The 21,436-nt window shown below is 44.6% G+C and overlaps 1 protein-coding gene across 7 annotated transcripts in view; it reads right to left on the reverse strand.

Moving 5' to 3' along the window:
• XPO4 (exportin 4) overlaps positions 1 to 21,436 on the reverse strand; it is a 169,049-nt gene that overhangs the window by 34,265 nt on the left and 113,348 nt on the right. For all 7 annotated transcript variants that reach the window (XM_039534405.1, XM_039534432.1, XM_039534423.1 and 4 more), the window contains 5 exons: positions 8,525 to 8,701; positions 5,502 to 5,644; positions 5,209 to 5,354; positions 3,547 to 3,724; positions 1,126 to 1,285 (listed from right to left, as the gene is read on the reverse strand). In XM_039534405.1, the coding sequence (XP_039390339.1) occupies positions 1,126 to 1,285; positions 3,547 to 3,724; positions 5,209 to 5,354; positions 5,502 to 5,644; positions 8,525 to 8,701 (804 nt within the window). The remainder of the gene's footprint in view (positions 1 to 1,125; positions 1,286 to 3,546; positions 3,725 to 5,208; positions 5,355 to 5,501; positions 5,645 to 8,524; positions 8,702 to 21,436) is intronic.

Genomic DNA, 21,436 nt, shown 5'->3' on the forward strand with positions numbered 1-21,436 from the left:
TAAGAAGGAGCCTTCAGTATCCCAAATTTCATTAAGGATGATCCTCTGAGAATTTTAATATCCCTGATTATTTCAGCAATAGAAGCTATAAAAATGCAGTCACTATGTCCTCCTTAGACAGTGCAGGCCAGCAAGTCTTCTACTATTGATCTGTAGTTCAAATGTGTCGACAGGCTCCAATCAGCATCAGAGCTCCATTGTGTTTGTCCTGTTCAAACAACATATAAGACTGTCCATGCCACAAGGACTGCCAATGAAATAGTGGGTGAGGTAATATCTTTTATTGAACCAACTTCTGCTGGTAAGAGAGACCTGAAAAAGAGCTCCATGTAAGCTCAAAAGCTTGTCTTTCTCACCAACAGAAGTTGGCCCAATAAAAGATATTACCTCACCACTTTGTCTCTCTAATATCCTGGAACCAACACAGCTACAACTACACTGCATTCTGAAATACTGACAATGTGAACATGGGCATGGAACATAATGGAGTGGGGAGGGTGAAAAAATGACTAACAGGAACACAAGTTCACACCATTTGGACTCTTCTTAGGTTCTGGGGGTCCCTCCCCATCCCTGCTTTTTAAAAAAATCCAACTTTGAAGAAGAAATATTAATGAATCTCTACCAGGCCACCAGACTAGCCATTATCATTAGGCCATGTACTGTAACTATTACAGTGGAGATTAATCTCAAGGAGAGATTTGAAGATGGTAGTGGCTCAGATAGCTTATTCGGAGAAGATATTCCACCAAGTGACAACATGGAGGAATCAGAAAAAAAGAACAGGAGTACTTGTGGCACCTTAGAGACTAACAAATTTATTTGAGCATAAGCTTTCGTGGGCTACTATATCAAAGCCTACAAAATGGCATTTAAAAAAATCACAACAGTTATTTGTAAGTTATGAGTGTAGCTATTTCCGCTTAGAAAAAAAAAGTAAATAGAACACACTCATTTTTCAGGCTATGACTATACACACTAAATTCTAAAACAAACCACAGCTAATGTTATAAATGTTGGCAACTGGAGGTTTAAAAACCTCTAACATCCACTTTCATAAAGTAGTGTTAGTGTTATATACTCTACAGTCCATTAATGCAATCAAAATTGCAGTTAAAGTCTTACCTGGTCATACAGTTTTTCATCCACTAGGAGATAGGTCTTTGCCCAACGCTTAAGAAACCATACAATATCTTTTCCCATTTGTGGACTCAGAAGGTGTGTTAGATCCGCCCTTATTGCTCGAGATTCTACTTCTGAAACTCTTAGAATAGCAGATAATAACCTGCAGATATGAAGTATAATTAAGATACTTGACTTTGGGTTTTGGTGGATTTTTATCTTTTGGGGTTTATTACCCACGCAGGGTGGTATGGCTGCACCAAAGATTTCCATTCTTCATGGAATGGGGTGGAAGAAGCAAAACATCACCAAGTATTTCCTCTCTCTACTGATGGAGTGTAAGCACCCTCAGGATATTCTCTCTTTACACATGGATGGTGGGATGGGACAGAGATGCTAGAATATCCTAGTCAAGTCCAAGAGAATGCATTTGAAATTGGACTCTGAAATCACTGCAGCAGGAAGAATTCTCTCCAGTGCTCTGACATCAGGGGAAATGGGAAATATTCCAATTGGATCACTGCCTAGAGAACTTAAAAAGCTTTTATTGAGACATCGGTATTTCCCCTCTCCCTTGCATTATTACCTATAAACTTTGGACAGTCTCCGGAGTGCCTTTTGCAGCATGAGCAAACTAAATCAAATAGTGAAACTGTAAATTATCTCACTATTTTTGTTATTGTACAGTGTATATACTTCCTCACCCTCAACCATATCCCTGATAGACCCTAGCAACTCTCTTCATTTAGAACAGATTTTATTCCCTACTCCACTGGACACACACACACACAATTGGACAGTATTGCTTCTTTTTTTTGCCAGCTAGAGGGAGGGGTCATCAAGGAGCAAGATAAAGGTGCTCCTTTACCTTTCAAAGTATAACGTTTCTAGACCTGTCAATCCAGGGACCAAATTAATGGGAATGAAAAGCCATCTCTAGCCTCCTACAGTAGATTAAGGCTGGCATGAGGCAGGCACAGAAAAGTAATTTTAACCCTGGGTGAAGTAACTTCCACATCCATTAGTGTGCCACATGATCCCCTTAATTTGAACCCTCAAACTCTGAGACTGCTCTGAGCCATCATTTTTCTTTCTTCTTCCTTCTTTCTGCATTAATCCCATCAAGCGGGGTCAGTGCTGAGTTCTCTCCCTCCAAAGTGCTCTGTTCAATGTCATATCCTCTACCACAACACGTTAACATGTCTTCCTTTATGACATTCCACTACTTCTTCTTAGTCCGGCCTCTGTCTTTTTCCTTCAGTCTTGATATGTTGGGATTCTCTTATCCTCATACCTGTCAGGACTGTACTTTACATGACCAAACCATCTGAGCCTGCACTCCCTCATTTTTTTGTTTATGGGTCTTACTTTGAGCATGTCTTTAACATACACATTCCTCGTGTGGTCTTTCTTCTGACTCCACTCATCCATCTTAACGTCTGCATTTCTGTTCAACGGATCATTTGCTCATGTTTCTTCTTTGTTGCCCAACACTGAGCACCATACACATCATTCTTCTTCCCAGAAAGGATGGAAATCCCTTCTGAACCCCTCACACTGGTCCTTAAAATAGGCCAGTAACTGAGTGTCTGAGCGACAGCATTCTTTCCCCACTGAAGGCCAACAGAGCTGCTTCTGGAGCAATCCCAGGGACCAACAGTTCATGACAGAAGCAGACAGACCCATTTAATACTTTGGAAAGCTTGGCAAATGGTCATTTTGTTTAATTGCATACTGCCTTCTACAGCGTGCATAATCTATATAGTCTTATCTAGAGATTTTAATTCAATGTTTCTTCAAACATTTAGTCTCATATGTTCAAAAAAGAAACACCATTTATTTTTATTCTTGATATTTACTGGCAAAAGACATTTATTTCTACAAAGATGTTTCTCCGTCTCTACTGCAAATCAGATTCTGCATTTCTCTCCAGGAACTTGCTCCACCTTCCCCTGATGACTACCTACTTACCTGTCTGCTCACTCTAGCTCTCTACTCTTGGGACTTTCCCAAGTCTCTCACATTTTGGAGTTAGAGGAGTAATCACTTTTATTTGTCTTGCCCCATCTTCAATACTTTCCAATCCTACCTTTTCCCATGCCACTAAGTCACCTTTAACTTAACATTTCACCTTAAGACTGTTACTTTAACCTACAATTGATTTAATCCCTCCTACCTTTTCTTTCCTACCTTTATAGAATTACCTTATTATCCCTGTACTATAACCAATCTGACAGAACATCTACTTGAATTTTAAAAGATAGAAATCTCTTTTCCTTTCCCATATTCAAAGTTCATGCGTTGCTTCTCTTTTTCCTACATGCATGAGACCATCAATATTCAAGTTTTATCTCTTATCTACCTATATACATTTGTTTGAGATACTCTGAATGGAAGTTGCTATAGACTTTGTTGTATTCTTACCTAATTACAGAATCAGTTCTGTTGTACCCTGGGATGGAAGAGGCCTTTTCTCCTGGAGATCCCAGGATCTGAAGTGTTGTATTGATGTCAACCTCAGTTGAATGCTTAATGGAATATTCCATTACTTCTGGAGGTATTAATGGAGTCTCTCCCTGAGTATCATTAGCTAAGAGGTAGCCTAAAGTTGAGAGAGAGAGGGGAGAGAGAGAGAAAGTGACTACAAGTTTTTTTGCCCTAGATTAAGTTTTTGCATTTTAGGACTTCGCTTTTTAAGTCTATTGGCTTTACAACAGACGTTAAATGGCATTGGAATCAATCCTGACTAACAATGCTAAATATATCTCTTAATCATTTATGTATTTCAGTACTGTGTGTACAGATGAGAGAAGAGATCCTAAAATTTTAACAGGAAGCTAAAGATGAAAAGTAATCCCTGAATAAACAAAATACAGAACACATGCTTGCTTCACCTGCAGATACCAGAACTGATGCCTCTGTAGAATAATAAATTTTACACAACATTTCTAATAGCTTTCTTTCTGCAACCATGTGATAAAATGTCTTCATTTTATAGTTTTGACTCATCAATCTAAATTGAGATTGCTAACAATCCAAGCCTCTTTGCAGCTTTCAAAAGAATGCCAAACAAACTTACCACAAAAAAAGGTTTCCTTCTTTCCATAGCAAGTCTAGCTCAGGTAGAAAAAGGTATTTAAAAGTACAATAGTCTGATGTCCAGGACAGGCAATATTCATTCCTGGTCTAGTGACAACTGTAATATCCGATGTATCATAACTCACCAGAACTAGAAATAAAAACTTTATCCCATAGGGAATAATGGTATGGCTAGTAATCTGTATACCATATTTGCACCAAGATCTGGTAATCACTAAGACATCAGACATTCAAAAATCACAAAGCAGTGTTTTATTAAACATCTTAAAATATATACATGTTTATTCCAATATTTCTACCACTGTGGCATGGGCATAGTAACTAAGGAAATTTGGTTTTATGAATCAATATAAAAGATAGTACCAATAAAAAGTCTGAAACTTAAAAATGTTTCAAAAATAAATTGCCCTAAAATGTAGCAAAATATGTATGGTGCTGTGTGGTTGCATCAATGTTTTATTGACACTCTATTTGGGATGATCTGCATAACTCAGTCAAGTCTTTGTCACTCCTTAGTAACATGGCCATCAAACTCATGCCAGTAAGTTCTTTATACCATTACATACCTCAGACATTCTCTATTTATGATCTTTCATTGACAGCAAGCTACCTGAATATGGTGACTGACTATACTAAAGAACAAACAGGTCAAAAGTGTATGACAAAATCAGTACAAGCACAAAAAGTAAGATGTCTTCTGTTAACATTTTTCTAAGCATCTTTATAAGAAACAAATTATTTCTATCAAAATTAACATAAGGAAATAAGAAAAAGAATGACAAAGTAACCCAGTATTGTTGAAGAGCAAATAATACATTTGCCTCTCGTTTGTGAAGCGTCTATATGAAATGAAAGATAATGAGCGCATACAACTCAATTACAAGGATGAGACATATGGGCTGATATACGCATTGCAGTTTTGGCTGAGGAGCTCCAGTTTCAGATGCAGTATACCAATATTTTATGTGTTTAACACTTCCCACTAACCTGTGACTAAAATAAGCCAATGAATATCCTCATACAGGTCATCAAGGACTTTATTGTCAATTGACCCTGATCCTGGTGAGGCAAGTAACTGCTGCTGATGTCTTTGTAACTGACCATGGAGCCTTGTCACTCTGTCTTCTAATAAACTGAAGAAAAACAATGAGCAAATAACCTTATGTAGTCATTATATAAATTAAGGTTATATTAAAGAATTAAACTCTGCTTAACATTAGATTCTTTTGTTTTAATCATCTGACTAAAGTACAGTACACTTTTATAATTATATCTTGTACCTTGTAAGAAGAGGTATACAGTGTTCTGCAGCAATTCTTCCGAGCATGCCTACACTGGCCAGCTGGTCAGAGAACTGGTCTCTGTCATCTTCCTGCAGTTCGCTTATTTCTTCTTCCTCCCGAGAGGCTACACCATTGGCAGTCTGATGTAATTTTAAATAAGTCGTCAATGTATATTATACAAGATATCTACTATGTTAAGAATATCACATTATGATTTTCTTCTTCTTTGCACTTTTCTACATGCTATTCAAATTTTTGGTGTTCCAGATGGAAAGTCAGAATACAAGTTTAAGTTTAATAAAATATATGTAGAAGAATTAAGAAAGGAGTTGGTAACTTAATGCCTATGGTTTTCTGGAATCAGGAATGGGACTAGGTCTTACCTCTGAAACAATCACCAAACTCTGAACTCAATTCTCTTATAAAACTGGAATGCAATAATATAAGTCCAGATATTAAATGAGACTATTTCTAATAAATGGAGGACTTACAGATTGGCCACTGGATGCCAGTGACAGACAAAACATGATAGGAGAAACAGAAGCAGAAAAAAAAATAGGAGGAAAAAAATCCCACCGTCTCCCAAACTTTTCTATCTGAATCAGGAGCTCAAACAAAATGCAACCTATGATAGGCCAAGTGAAAATGACTTTAGGTCCATTTGGCTGACCCTACTGATCACACAGAACAGGCTCAACCAATCAAGGACAGAAGCAAAATATACAATTGGTTCTCAAGGACTAGCTTTAAGCTTTAAATACTTCACCAACATACCAATACAATTTGCAATACACAAAGTGAGCAAAAAGATTCTAAAATTCAAACACATCACTACTGGCTCGCAGATACACTAGTTTAGACACTAACCAAGACTGAATTACTACATTTACTATTTGAGTCACACACACAAGAGACCAGGAACTAATATTTTAAGCTATGAAAACACTGAAGCTGGATATTTTGTTTGCCAACTTCATAAACAAGTCATGACAAAGACAATGTTGCCAGTTTTAGAGATTTTATTGCGAGTCCTACCATGTCTGGTGTTTTAAAATCCTAGCTCCTAGAGTCTTGTTATTACGTAAAAATCAGAGCTTTCATTAAGGAAAAGAAAAGTTTCCAGCCCTCATTGTTTACAGAGTAAAGGTTGAAAAAGTGAATACTAAAAGCTCAAAAAATCAGAATGGAAATAAGAACCACCTTACATTTTTTTTTTAAATCTCATGATTTTTAGTAAATATCTATTTTAGAAAACTCAGGTTGGCAATATTGCAAAGACCCCTTGAGTAACTTCATGACTTATTTCCAAGAACAAATACACTACATTTCTGGGAAATGGATTTCAGTGTTAACTGGAAAGTTAAATATGCAATTGCAGTAGTTGATAAGGAAGAGAGAAGATTGTGTGTCAGAGAAAAATATCTTTTTGCTGTCATTCTAGAAAGGAGCTGGGAAACTGAATCCAAACCTTAAGTCCTCCCAAAGTGCTTTTAAATGCCTCTTTTCTTTATCTAAACTGGCAAATAATTCTTTTTTGGTCACTTCAAAGTTGCAGCTGCTTACTGAAGAGTGCTTTCGTATCTGAAAGTTCCAGCCACTGCTTTGATATTGAACAAGCAGCATTCTGAAATGCCAGCTGTGGCTTTTAAAAGGTTATTCATGGGATAAACGACTTATCTCACAGAAGGACATGAATTAACCTGTGTATACAAGTTATGTCAAGACTGTCTGTTATGAATTCAAGGTCTCTTGTAAAATATTCTTCTCTATACTGACACTCTTACCACCATCTGTTATGTATCAAGAGAACTGAAGTAGGTTTATATGGTATTTTTCGGAAGTGAGGTATCTCAAAGCCCTTTAAATACCATCAAGTTTGAAACCATTGATAAACTTACTGTATACAAATTGGGCAATCATTAATATGCTCAAGATTTACATTCAACAGTCTACATCAGAACCTGTTTTAAGAGACGGAATGTTGGGATGAATAACAGTTATTTTCTTTTTCCCGTGAAAATGCCATGGAATGTTTAAAATTTCCTCCTTGACAGCTACCATGGAAAGGCTGTATGGACCCTGGTTTACCATTTTATCCAAAAGGACCGTCTCTCTACAAATGCAGTTTCTCCTAGTCTGAGCCCACAGTCCTACTGTGTATCTGATAAGTTTACGTATATAAAACACACTTAAAAGGGGACAACTAAATAAGAATTTGGCGGTTAAGTACAGAGAGAATTAACAAGGGCACTATCAGGTTTATAATTCCACTGAAGGGTTTTTGGTTTAATCATAATTCCCCCAAAAAGGTAGTAATTTGTTTTGTCACTAGACCCAAAGATGGAAGGATAGGAGGCAAGCAAATTTTTGAATTATGGGGCTATTTTATATATTTAATAGAGCCAAGGTTTTAAAAGCATTCTCCAACACTGTTCTCCCCTTATTTTCTCTTTAAGATGAGAGAGAAAGGCTGTTGAAGAACCCTCTCCTGTGTCAAACTGAGCACAGTGTAACTGCTAATCACGTTTTTTCATCACTACTGCAGACCATGTAAAAACATTTCTGTTACCTCCTTTAATAGTTACTTAAGTAGTGTATATCTAAGAAATGTTTAATTACTGTATACCAGGGATCGGCAACCTTTGGCACGCAGCCTGCCAGGGTTAAGCACCCTGGTGGGCTGGACCTGTTTGTTTACCTGCCGCGTCTGCAGGTTTGGCCAATCGCGGCTCCCACTGGCCGCAGTTCACCACTCCAGGCCAATGGGGATGGCGGGAAGCGGCAGCCAGCACATCCCTCGGCCCGCACTGCTTCCTGCAGCCCCCATTGGCCTGGAGCGGCGAACTGCGGCCAGTGGGAGCCGCAATCGGCCGAACCTGCGGATGCGGCAGGTAAACAAACCGGCCTGGCCCGCCAGGGTGCTTACCCTGGCAGGCTGCATGCCAAAGGTTGCCGATCCCTGCTGTATACACTAACAGAGTGCTTATTATTACCCCAAGAACCTCAGATTAAGAACTTACCAAATTCCTTGTACCATCAGGAGCAGCTAGGTGGCACTGAATATAAGAATTAAAAACCTGAACAGCATGTTGGGTAAAGAAGCCTTTGTGGAAATGTTTATCATCTTGTACCAAGGTAAGCCAGGATTCCAGCAATTTATCATATGCCTCCATGTATACCATGTCATCTTTGTCAAGCTGTAAGAAAAAGATTATTACCAAACTAAACAAAGCGAAACAAACCAAAATTGCATTAGTAATCATAAATCTTTAACATATATTCTACACATTTTTATAAACAATTAATATAAAGATCTGATCTGAATTCAGTTACAACTACTATAAAAGATACACATAAGAATTCAAATGGATTCCCTGAAGTGATATCACATAACAAGGGCCAGCAAGTTTTCATGCTGGCTAAACTTTTTTAAAAACTGGCACTCTAAAAAACAAAATTATAGTTAAGAAGATTCTTCCCTGCACCTAAAAGTTTAACACCAAAATCCTCTTCATAAATTACAACTTTAAAATACTTATGATTAGATCAAAATGTTAAAACCTGGGTGCCTAAAGATAGGCACATAAATAAGAAACCTGATTTTCAAAGGCACTGCACTCACAGCTCCTCTTGATACCATTATAATAATACATAAAATATAAAATATATTAATCACACACATATACTTAAGGCTGCGTTTCTGTCACGGAGGTCATGGAAGTCGTGGATTCCATGACTTTCCACTACGTTTGTGACTTCCGCAGCTGCAGTGGCTAGTGCATCGGACCCCAGGGCCAGCTGCTTGGGCACTCCGTGGCCAGCCGCAATGGCTGCTGCTCGGACAGCCCTGGGCAACTGGCCCCAAGGACCGTCTGAGTAGCAGCTGTCCCGGGGGCAGCCAGAGCGGCGATTCCGGATGCTGCTGGAGGAGTGGTTTCCAGGGGCCTTGGAGCAGGGGGTCCCCTAGAGTAGCGGAGCTCCATGAGCAGAGATTTAGTTACCATGGATATTTATAGTAAAAAAGTCATGGACAGGTCACAGGCCGTGAATTTTTGTTTATTGCCCGTGATCTGTCCATGACTTTTACTAAAAATATCCATGACTAAATCTTAGCCTTATATATATTAAATCACTCTTTTTAAAAAAAAGAAAGAGACAAGGTGGTGAAAGAATCCTCTGTTCTGGAGAGAAGCATTATTAGGATTTGAATCTTCACAGTACACAATTACAGGTAAACAATTTTTTTTTTTTAATGATCATTCAAAACAGGTCATCAATCTTGGAGACTAAAAATGGCAGGGATCATTCCACAAAACCACACACACGAAATAGACAACTGAAAGTGCAGGTAGTACGAACATATATTTGAGAGTAACATTTAAAATACTTGAGCAGAGGTTACTGTTTACAACTATACACACAAAAGAATAAGATGCCATAGAATGGAAGAGGAAAAAAGGGTCTCCAAATGAAGTTACTATGGAGCAGGACAGGTGAGGAGCCCTTGTCCGAAAAGTTTCTTTAACACTATTTGACCAAATCATGAATATCCTGAGGCAGAATTTAAACAATTTTTAGTAAATATATCCAAATGTCACATAGCTTTCTTGCTAAAGTCCAATTGGAAACACATTGTAAGTGTACTACTGCAAGACCTGCCTTTTAATAAATGGTCCTTATCATGACCTTTGAACAGGAGGCCTACCATGGTATAATAATTTGGTACAGTAGAACATAATGAATTGATGTCTTCATAAAATAAAAAGTGAGTGACGATGTCCTTAAGTCTGCTCCAGATAAAAGCTTAGTGACCTTTTAACAGCAAGCTTGTAGTGAAAGTCCTCACTGTGATGGACATGTGGGGCAAGGGGAAAAAAAAGTTGGGATGACAAATCAAGATAGAAAAATTTTAAGACACTTTTTCAGCACCATACTTTCTTCAAGGTGATCGTATTTTCAAAATAAAAAACCAGGACATTCATAGATGCAACCATAGAAAGGGGAGTAGGGGGAAGAAGGATAGGAAGAAGAATTGTAGTCAACATAAAAAAGACAAAATTGGGAGACAGACAGCATAGTAAACCAGGGCTGGCCCAAGGCAAATTTCTATCCTCATCGCACATTTTATCCTTTCCTTTTAAAGTAATTTTTAAAGCCTGGTTACTTATTGCATCATTGTGCATTTACCTTTTCTATTATGTAAAAACTTGTTAAAATTTACTATGTTTCTCTTGCATTAGTTCTTTTTACTTAGGCCTTGGTAATAAAGGTAATAGGTAATAATTGGAGATATACCAATCTCCTAGAACTGGAAGGGACCTTGAAAGGTCATTGAGTCCAGCCCCCTGCCTTCACTAGCAGGACCAATTTTTGCCCCAGATCCCTAAGCGGCCCCCTCAAGGATTGAACTCACAACCCTGGGTTTAGCAGGCCAATGCTCAAACCACTGAGCTATCTCTCTCCCTCTCTCCCCCTCTCTCTCTCCCTCCGAGCTTGTCTACACTGCCACTTTACTTGCATCCGAAGAAGTGGGTATTCACCCACGAAAGCTCATGCTGCAAAACGTCTGTTAGTCTATAAGGTGCCACAGGATTCTTTGCTACTTTACAGCGCTGCAACTTTCTCGCTCAGGTGTGTGAAAAAACACCCCCCTGAGCACTGCAAGTTTCAGAGCTGTAAAGTGGCAGTGCAGAGAGTGCACCAGCGCTGGTAGCCATGCTCCCAGCGCTGGTAGCTACTCCCCTCGGGGTGGGGTGGGGGGGTTTAATAGCGCTGGGAGAGCTCTCTCCCCCAGTGCTGGTGTCACAACTACAGAGCCACATTAAAGCACTGCCGATGCAGCACTTTAACATTGCTAGTGAAGACATATCCTTACCCTTCACATTTCTCCTCCTTCCCTCTAACATACAACTATCTTTTCCCAGTCTATATTTTCCATTCAATATCATTTTTCTACATTGCATAAAAGACGGTTACTCACCTTTGTAACTGTTGTTCTTCGAGATGTGTTGCTCATATCCATTCCAATTAGGTGTGCGCGCGCCGCGTGCACGTTTGTCGGAAGATTTTTACCCTAGCAACACTCGGTGGGTCAGCTTGGCGCCCCCTGGAGTGGCGCCGCTATGGCACCGGATATATACCCCTGCTGATCCATCCGCCCCTCAGTTCCTTCTTGCCGGCTACTCCGACAGTGGGGAAGGAGGGCGGGTTTGGAATGGATATGAGCAACACATCTCGAAGAACAACAGTTTACAAAGGTGAGTAACCGTCTTTTCTTCTTCGAGTGCTTGCTCATATTGATTCCAATTAGGTGATTCCCAAGCCTTATGTAGGCGGTGGGGTCGGAGTGAGATGTTGCAGAATGCAAAACTGCTGAGCCAAAGGCTGCATCATCTCTGGACTGTTGGACCAGTGCATAATGTGAGGCAAAGGTGCGGACCGAGGACCAGGTAGCTGCACGACATATCTCCTGGAAGGGTACGTGAGCCAGGAAGGCAGCCGAAGAAGCCTGAGCCCTGGTGGAATGTGCAGTGAGGAGGCTCGATGAAACATGGGCCAAGTCACAGCAGGTGCGGATGCACGACGTCACCCAAGATGAAATCCTCTGGGAGGAGACAGGTAGGCCCTTCGTTCGGTCTGCCACTACGACGAAGAGTTGGGGCGTTTTACGAAAGGGCTTTGTCTGCTCGATATAAAATGTGAGCGCCCTACGGACGTCTAGGGAGTGCAATTGTTGCTCCCTTCGCGATGAGCGTGGCTTCGGAAAGAAGACCGGAAGGAAGATATCCTGGTTGATATGAAAGGCCAATACCACCTTAGGGAGGAAGGCTGGATGTGGTCACAACTGCACCTTGTCCTTGTGAAACACAGTATACGGTGGGTCCACCGTGAGAGCCTGAAGCTCGGAGACTCGTCTGGCCGATGTAATGGCTACGAGGAAAACTGTCTTCCAGGACAGGTATAGCAGCGAGCAGGTTGCCAGTGGCTCAAATGGGGCAATCATAAGTCTGGTTAGAACCAGGTTGAGGACCCAGGTTTGGGCGGGGCGGCGAACTTGGGGGTATAAGCGCTCCAAGCCCTTGAGGAACCTAGAAATCATAGGGTGCGAGAATACGGAGCGGCCACTCTCCCCTGGGTGGAAGGTAGAGATGACTGTCAAGTGTACCCTCAATGATGACACCGCCAGGCCCTGCTGTTTGAGAGACCAGAGGTAGTCCAAGATGGAATGGATCGGGATCTCGGTGGGAGTAACAGTGTGCGTTTCGCACCAGCAGGAGAAACGCTTCCACTTGGCCAGATATGTTAACCGAGTGGAAGGTTTCCTACTACACAGGAGTACCTGTTGTACCGAGGCAGAGCAACGCAACTTGGATCAGTTTAGCCACGCAGCAGCCATGCTGTGAGGTGCAGGGATTGCAGGTCTGGGTGGTGAAGTCTGCCATGATCCTGCATTATGAGGTCTGGGCAAAGAGGCAGGGGAATCGGGTTGGCTATCGACAGGTCTAGCAACATGGTGTACCAGTGCTGCCTGGGCCACGCTGGAGCGATCATGATCAGGTGCGCTCTGTCCCTGCGGAGTTTTAGCAGGACCCTGTGAACCAGCGGGAACAGTGGAAAAGCGTACAGCAGATGGCTCATCCACGGCATCAGAAAAGCATCTGAGATCGAGCCCGGGGAGAGGCCTTGGAATGAGCAGAACGTCTGGCACTTCCTGTTCTCGTGAGAAGCGAAGAGGTCTATGCGGGGAAAGCCCCACTTCCGGAAAACGGAATGGATAACGTCCGGACGAATCGACCACTTGTGAAACAGAAAGAATCCGCTAGAGTGTTCCGGACCCCCGGGAGAAAGGACGCTACCAGGTCTATCGATTGGGCTATGCAGAAGTCCCAGAGCTGGATAGCTTCCTGCAAAGAGGGGAGGACCGTGCTCCTCCCTGCTTGTTTATGTAATACATGGCCGTTGTGTTGTCTGTGAACACTGAGACACAACGGCCTTGTAGGTGCTGCTGAAACGCCTGGCACGCAAGGCGGACTGCTCTCAGCTCTTGGACATTGATGTGCAAGGCCAGCTCTTGAGCTGACCAAAGACCCTGAGTGCGAAACTGACCAAGGTGAGCACCCCACCTGAGAGATGAGGCGTCCATCGTGAGGGACACCGAGGGGTGAGGTGGATGGAACGGCATCCCTGCACACACCAGGGAGAGCGTCAACCACCAGTCGAGGGAGCCTAGGATGCTCGGGGGGGATCGTGACAATCATGTCTATGCTGTCTCTGCTCGGGTGGTACACCGAGGTGAGCCACTATTGGAGTGGACGGAGGCGAAGCCTGGCATGTTTGGTCACGAACGTGCAGGCTGCCATGTGACCCAGGAGACCTAGGCAAGTGCGAGCCGAAGTTGTCGGGAAGTTCTGTAGACCTTGTATAATTGTTACCATCGCCTGAAACCGAGGCTGAGGTAAGCGGGCTCTGGCGAGATTGGAGTCCAGGATGTCCCAATGAATTCTATTCTCTGTGTGGGAATCAGAGTGGATTTCTCTATATTGATCATCAGGCCTAGACGCAGGAATAGGTCCTTGACGATGCCCACATGACAGGTAACTTGGGCCTCGGAGGTCCCTCGAATGAGCCAATCGTCTAGATACGGAAAAACGTGTATGCGACGGCGGCGGAGGGAGGCGGTGACTACAGCCATGCACTTTGAATACTCTTGGGGCTGTAGAGAGGCCAAACGGAAGGACCGTAAACTGGAAATGATGACGGTTGGCCACAAACCGGAGGTACCTTCTGTGTGGAGGATAAATGGCGACGTGAAAATACGCGCCCTTCATATCGAGGGCGGCATACCAGTCTCCGGTATCCAAGGATGGGATGACGGTCCCATGGATACCATGTGGAACTTCAGCTTTATCATGAACTTGTTGAGTTCCCGCAGGTCTAGGATAGGTCTGAGACCTCCCTTTGCCTTGGGGATTAGGAAATAGTGGGAGTAGAACCCCTTGCCCCTTTCGTCCTTAGGTATCTCCTCTATAGCTCCGATGGTGAGGAGCGTCCGCACCTCTTGCAAGAGGAATTGCTCATGAGAGGGGTCCCTAACGAGGGACAAGGAGGAGGGTGGGAGGTCGGGGACGAAATAAACTGGAGGTGGAAGTTCCACCGTGCGTAGGATCCAACGATCTGAGGTTAGATGGGATCACGCAGGGAGGAAAAAGGAGAGGCGGTTGTAAAAGGGAGGGAACGGATCCTGGGTAATAACTGGTACGCCATCCTCGGGCGTGCCTTCAAAAAAGTTAGGCTTTGGCCCCATTGGTGATTTAGAGGGACCCTGATTTTGGCCCCCTTGGGGTCCTGACTGACGCCTACGACCGCCTCGGCCATGCCTGCTGGCAAAGTCCTGTCCTTGTCTAGGCGCAGGGTAAGGGCGGTGAGGCTGGGGACGGAAAGGTTGGCGCTGAGTCACCGGCGTGTGCATGCCGAGAGCGCGCATAGTGACCCTGCTGTCCTTTAGGCTTTGCAGTTTTTTCGGAGAACAGGCCTTTGCCGTCGAAGGGCAAGTCCTGTATAGTATGCTGCAGCTCCGGGGGAAGGCTCGACACCTGGAGCCATGAAATCCGCCTCATGGCAACACCCGAGGCCAGAGTGCTGGCAGCGGAGTCAGCTACATCCAACGAGGCCTGGAGGGAAGTTCTCGCCACTTTCTTCCCTTCTTCCAGGAGGGCAGCAAACTCTTGACGGGAGTCCTGAGGAACCAACTCCGTAAATTTGCCCACCGCCGTCCAGGTGTTGTAATTGTAGCGGCTAAGCAGGGCTTGCTGGTTTGCTACGCGGAGTTGCAGGGCCCCTGCCGAGTACACCTTACGGCCCAGTAAGTCCATTCGCCTAGCCTCCTTCCATTTAGGGGCTGGTGCCTGCTGGCCATGGCGTTCCCTCTCATTGACGGACTGGACGACAAGGGAGCAGGTGGGAGGATGTACATATAGGTACTCGTACCCCCTGGAGGGTACCATGTACTTGCGTTCGACTGCCCTGCCCGCGGGCGGGATAGTGGCTGGAGACTGCCAGATGGTATCCGCATTGGCCTGGATCGTCCGAATGAACGGCAGGGCCACTCTAGTGGGGGCGTCAGCCGACCGAATGTCTATGACTGGATCCTCTATCTCCGAGACTTCCTCCACTTGGAGGTTCATATTGAGTGCCACCCATCTCAGGAGGTCCTGATGGGCCCTCAAGTCGATTGGAGGAGGGCCCGAGGAGGATGTTCCTGCCACCGCCTCATCTAGGGAGGAAGAAGAAAGGCCGGGGACAAGCGAGTCCTGTGTGGGCTCGTGCTCGACCTCCTGTTCCGGTGGGATCTGGGAGTCCGGTGGCTGAACCGGGGCTTCCTCCGTACCGGTCGGAGGGGGATGGCTAACTGTCGCCTCTGGCACCCAGTGCTCTGACGGAACAGAGCGAGATGGGATCACAGGTACACCTTTGGCCTAGTGGTACACCAAAGGTGTCCAGAATGACCACTGATGGGGCCAGGGTCCTGGGCCTCCTGGAAGACGCTGGTGGGCACATCCGAACCACGGTCCTGCGAATATGAACTGCCCGTGCAGGACGACACTGATGCATACCTGGATGGCCATGGAGGAGCTAAAAAGGCCTGGGCAGTGTCTCCCTCTCTAGCTGACGTCGCTCGACGCGGCACCGGGGATCAGTACCGGAAGGCATACCGGTACTGGGAGCGAGAACGGGACCTGCGACTGGAGCGGTGCCGGGAGGTCAACCGAGATCTCGAGGCTCGACATTGGGAGTGGCTATGGGAGTCATGGAGCCTGGAGCAGTGCCGGGAGCTGGTTCGGTGCCGAGTGTACGGGGCTGGCGAACGGAACGTTGACCGGTGCAGCGAGTACAACCGGACCGAAATGGAGAACGGTGCCGGGACTGTGAGCGGCGTCGGGACCTGGATAGGCGACGGGACCGAGAACATCTGCGGGACCGCGATCGGGAACGGTGCCGCTCTGCGGTGCCGACGGAGGGTGGTCTGATCAAGGCAGGCTTGCCGATCGACTGTATAACCCGCACCAGCGGTGCCGGGGGTTGAGGCAGCGCAGACGCTGTCATTGCAATCAACTCCCTTGCCATGGAAAATGTCTCCGGTGTGGCGGGAATAGTGAGCTCAACCACGGTTCACACCGGGGAGCTTTCAGGCACCAGACTCGATGGCTCTTGCGTGGCCGGAATCGACGGTGCCGAGACTGTCAGTGCCACGGCAGGTATCTGTGCTCGGGCTGCGGAGCAGGCGGCTCGGACGCAGCAGGAGTCTTGTGCCTCTTCACCCTCGGGGAGAGGGATCGGTGCCGAGCAGACGTCGGTGCCGGCGACGGCCGGTGCCGAGAGGCCTTGGCAGTACTGGCGCGATCCGGTGCCGAGGGAGCACTTCTTGAAGACTGTCCAGCGCTCGGTGCCGAGGGCGGAGGAGTAAGAGCTGCCTCCATCAGGAGCTGCTTGAGACGAAAGTCCCACTCCTTTTTTGTTCTCGACTTAAAGGCCTTACAAATGCAGCACTTATCTGTTAGGTGAGATTCCCCGAGGCACTTAAGACAGGAGTCGTGGGGATCTCCTGTCGGCATCGGCTTGTGGCATGCCGAGCATGGTTTGAAACCCGGTGAACCGGGCATAGGCCCTGGGACCGGGTGCGGGGAAGGGGATAATCCCCGAAACCCTCTGAACTATATACACTAACTATACTACAAACGAATAAAGTTAACTACAACTATATAAATCTGAACTATATACGCAAGAATCAACGAGAGAACTATGAGTAGCTAGGGAAGTGGAGGTCAGCTAAGCCGCGCTCCACTGTTCCAACGACCAACACGGGCGGTAAGAAGGAACTGAGGGGCGGATGGGTCGGCAGGGGTATATATCCGGTGCCATAGCGGCGCCACTCCAGGGGGTGCCCAGCCGACCCACCGCGTGTTGGTAGGGTAAAAATCTTCCGACGAACGTGCACACGGCGTGCACACACCTCATTGGAATCGATATGAGCAAGCATTCGAAGAAGAATAACTGTTCTTTCTCTCGCCCTCTATCTTTTTCCCCCCAAATATGTTAGCTATTCTTCCAAGTTTCCAATTTCTCCCCAACTCTCCCTCTAGTGCTCTTCTCCTCTGAACACTTGTGGAGTGGACATTTTTTAATGTGTTGGTGTGACTACTGCCAACATCTGACTCAGTGACATGCATATCTCTTGGACTGGAGGATGTTTTCCAGTAACTTAGTGTTCTGAATGAGTCATGAAACAAATGGATATCATTAATATTCAGTTGAACAAAAAAAAGCATCTATGCTAATTTGAATTTTCACTCCAAACACTGATCACACTGAACACTCATTCTGCTGGACTGCTTGTTCGTGGTGAACACACTGTAAATTTAACACTATACAGGAATAAGTCTTGAATTAAAACAAAAAACATCTGACTTAATTAAATGAAAAGTTAGGGCACTTTCAGGCGTTCTGAAAAGTTCCTGGAATATTATATAAATGTTCCGGTAAAGCCACTTTACCAGTCTTCAAATACTTTATAATAAAGGTGTATTGATCACTAGGACCTGAAGTTCACTTCAGCACACTGAATATGTCACTGCCAACAGGAAAGTGGTCTCTAAGAAACTTAAGCTCACAGGTATAGAGTTGTTTTTGTGAGGGCCCGCTTGCAGTAGGTTTTTGCCTGGCTGTACTAGTTTTTTCTTCCTTTCTTGCTAGCTAATTGGTCATTAGGAATGTCCTGGGTGATACCATCCATTTCCACACCTGTAGAGTTCTCTAATTACAATCCTGCCTTTCCCGGATTGTTTCTATAGAACACACACCCCTGTGGACCGGTCAGGTACATGGCCACAAATGTTACAAGTTTGTAAACATGCAGTGTAAACACAAACCCAAAAGGCATTAACTCAGAATTGGTAGAGCTGTTTCCCTACTGAAAATCTGATATACATCAGGTGGCTGAAATGTATCCATACATGCATGGTAAAATCCAGGGCATACAAAAAGAGGTATAATTTTTCCTAGTGACATCATTATTAATGTTGCTTTTGACAGATAAAAAAAAAAAAAAACACCTATGTTTCCAAGATCCAGAGTGGGTTTGAACCCGGCTGTTATGAACATCAGCAAACCCCTGGAATAAACCTGCTTTGTTCTTTCAACCGGCAGCATGCTATTCTAAGAGTAATTAAATTTCTTGCAATCTCTCTTCCTCGTGCTGTTGAATCTGAAAATATTTAAGAACAATACTTCGATATAATTTCTAAAGCAATTATGTATCTCACCAGACAATGCTGAGGATTCATGTGCTCTAGGTAACCACAAGCCATTAGGGATAAGAGATCGCTAGTCACCCTCCAAAAAGACAGATCCTCCCAGGCAGATACTGCTATAGTGTGGCAATTTGCTGTAGGTTTTGCTGCTTGTGATTTTACAGAGAAATGGCGTGCGCCAACTCTGAGTATACTAATCACTTCTGATACCATATTTAAGATGCATAGGCTGGCTCTAAGACTGGTTCCTTTTTCTTAGTCCCTCAAGAACAGGAGGGTGGCTGAGAGTCAATGGGTGGCTTTCCTCCCTTTAGCTTTAAAAACTAGGTCTTCATCTTTTCTCCAAAAGATCCATCATATGAAATACACCTCTACCCCACTATAACGCGACCCGATATAACACGGGTTTGCATATAGCGCGGTAGCAGCGGGGCTCGGGCAGCACTTTAAAGGGTCCGGGGCTCCAGCTGCTGCAGGGAGCCCCGGGCCCTTTAAATCATTGTTGGCGCCCTGCTGCTGCTACCCCGGGGCTGCAGCAGCAGGGCTCACCAGTGATTTAAAGGGCCCAGGGCTATGGCTGCTGCAGGGAACACCGAGCCCTTTAAATCACCACTGGAGCCCTGCCACCGCTACCCCGATATAACAGCATTTCACCTATAGCGCGGTAGGGATTTTTGGCTCCCCACAACCGCGTTATATCGGGGTAGAGGTGTATCCTCATGCTTCTGCTGAACCTCTGTATGAAAGCCTTATAAATGTAACCAAAGAGCATCAGTCCCATAAATAACTGCATTTAACGTCTTTCTCTGTTACAAATCTGTAAAATGCGGCAACTTAACCATAGATGAAGTTTGAAAATATACAGCATTTAAGATTCTCACGAAGAGGTATATAAGTGTTATCCCCATTTTACAGATTAGGAAATGGAACCTCAGAAAGGTTAAGTGACTTGCCTGGAGAGCACTGTGGTCTAGTGGAATAAGCATTTGTCTAACAATGGTCAAGACAAGGATTCTAATGTACTGAGTTGCTCTCTGACCTTGGGCAAGTTAACATCTGAGCCTCAGTTGCACAAACTGTAAAATGCAAAGAGACATATTTGCCTACTTCATTGTGATGTTGCACTCTATATGATTTTATTAAAATATGCTAATGTAACTGGAATATGCTTCACGCAAAAGGTCTCTTGTAAGGTATCATTACAAAGCTTATAATCTACTGAGTGTGATCATCCTATTTGTATAAATGTACCACTCTTGTATCTGAAACTAGAAATATGAAATATAATGCTGAGGGCCTATTGTAATTATGCAACGTGTGGGCCATTAATGGTGGTTTGGAATCTTGATGACTCCCATTAACCAGGACAATTGACTGCAGATGGCTGTTTTACCTGTAAGTCTCCCTGTATACCTGTGTGCTGGCAAGTGGTTAATGAAGTCGTACAGTGACGTGATCACGTCACCTGAACTAGAATCCATCTTTAACCTGGTACTTTTCCATGGCGGGGGGGAGGAGGGGGCAGAGGGACAAAGGATTTCCGCCTTATTCGAAAGATATATAAGTGGGTGGAACAGAGAAAAGTGAGAGCCATCATGAGGAATCCCCTAGCTACCACCTGAGCTGGAACAAGGGCTGTACCGGGGAAAGGATTGTGCCCAGACTAGGAAGGCATCTAGTCTGCGAAAAACGTATTGAAACATCTCTGAGGGTGAGATCTTATCTGTATTCAGTTTCTTACTGTATTAGACATAGACTTGCGTGTTTTGTTTTATTTTACTTGGTAATTCACTCTGTTCTGTCTGTTACTACTTGGAACCACTTAAATCCTACTTTCTGTATTTAATAAAATCACTTTTTACTTATTAATTAACCCAGAGTATCTATTAATTGCGGGAGGGGGGGTAGGGGGGGGACAGCTGTGCATCTCTCTCTATCAGTGTTATAGAGGACGAACAATTTATGAGTTTACCCTGTATAAGCTTTATACAGGGTAAAATGGATTTATTTGGATGTAGACCCCGTTGGGTGTTGGGCATCTGAGTGTTAAAGACAAGAACACTTCTGTAAGCTGCTTTCAGTTAAGTCTGCAGCTTTGGGGCAAGTAATTCAGACCCTGGGTCTGTGTTGGAGCAGACGGGCGTGTCTCGCTCAGCAAGACAGGGTACTGGGGTCCCAAGCTTGGCAGGGAAAGCAGGGGCAGAAGTAGTCTTGGCACATTGGATGGCAGCTTCCAAGGGGGTTTCTGTGATCAAACCCGTCACATTCATAACTGTTGTCAGTAGCTACCATTGTGGTGCTCTGCTCTTGTTCGATGATGATAACAGTCGGCTGCGTGCGTGTTCCCTCTGTGTGCTGCCCCGGCCCTGCGCAGATAGCTGACACAGCAAACCCCGAGAGAACCCCCAAAGACCACAGACTCTAGTAAGGTATGAAGGAACCCGAGCCAGGTTTATTGTCAAACGAAGCACAGTAATAGTTTCCTATAGACTCTACAGGACATACTACGAATATGTGCCCCCTGGCAATGGACACAGCTCAATCAGTGGCGGGACTTTCCACTGCCCCCTAGGCTGGCCAAAGATGCACACTCCAGGACCTACTTTTATACAGTTACAGGACAGA

Source organism: Mauremys reevesii, linkage group 1 (genome assembly GCF_016161935.1).
Source record: "Mauremys reevesii isolate NIE-2019 linkage group 1, ASM1616193v1, whole genome shotgun sequence".
Classification (NCBI taxonomy): Eukaryota; Metazoa; Chordata; order Testudines; family Geoemydidae; genus Mauremys; species Mauremys reevesii.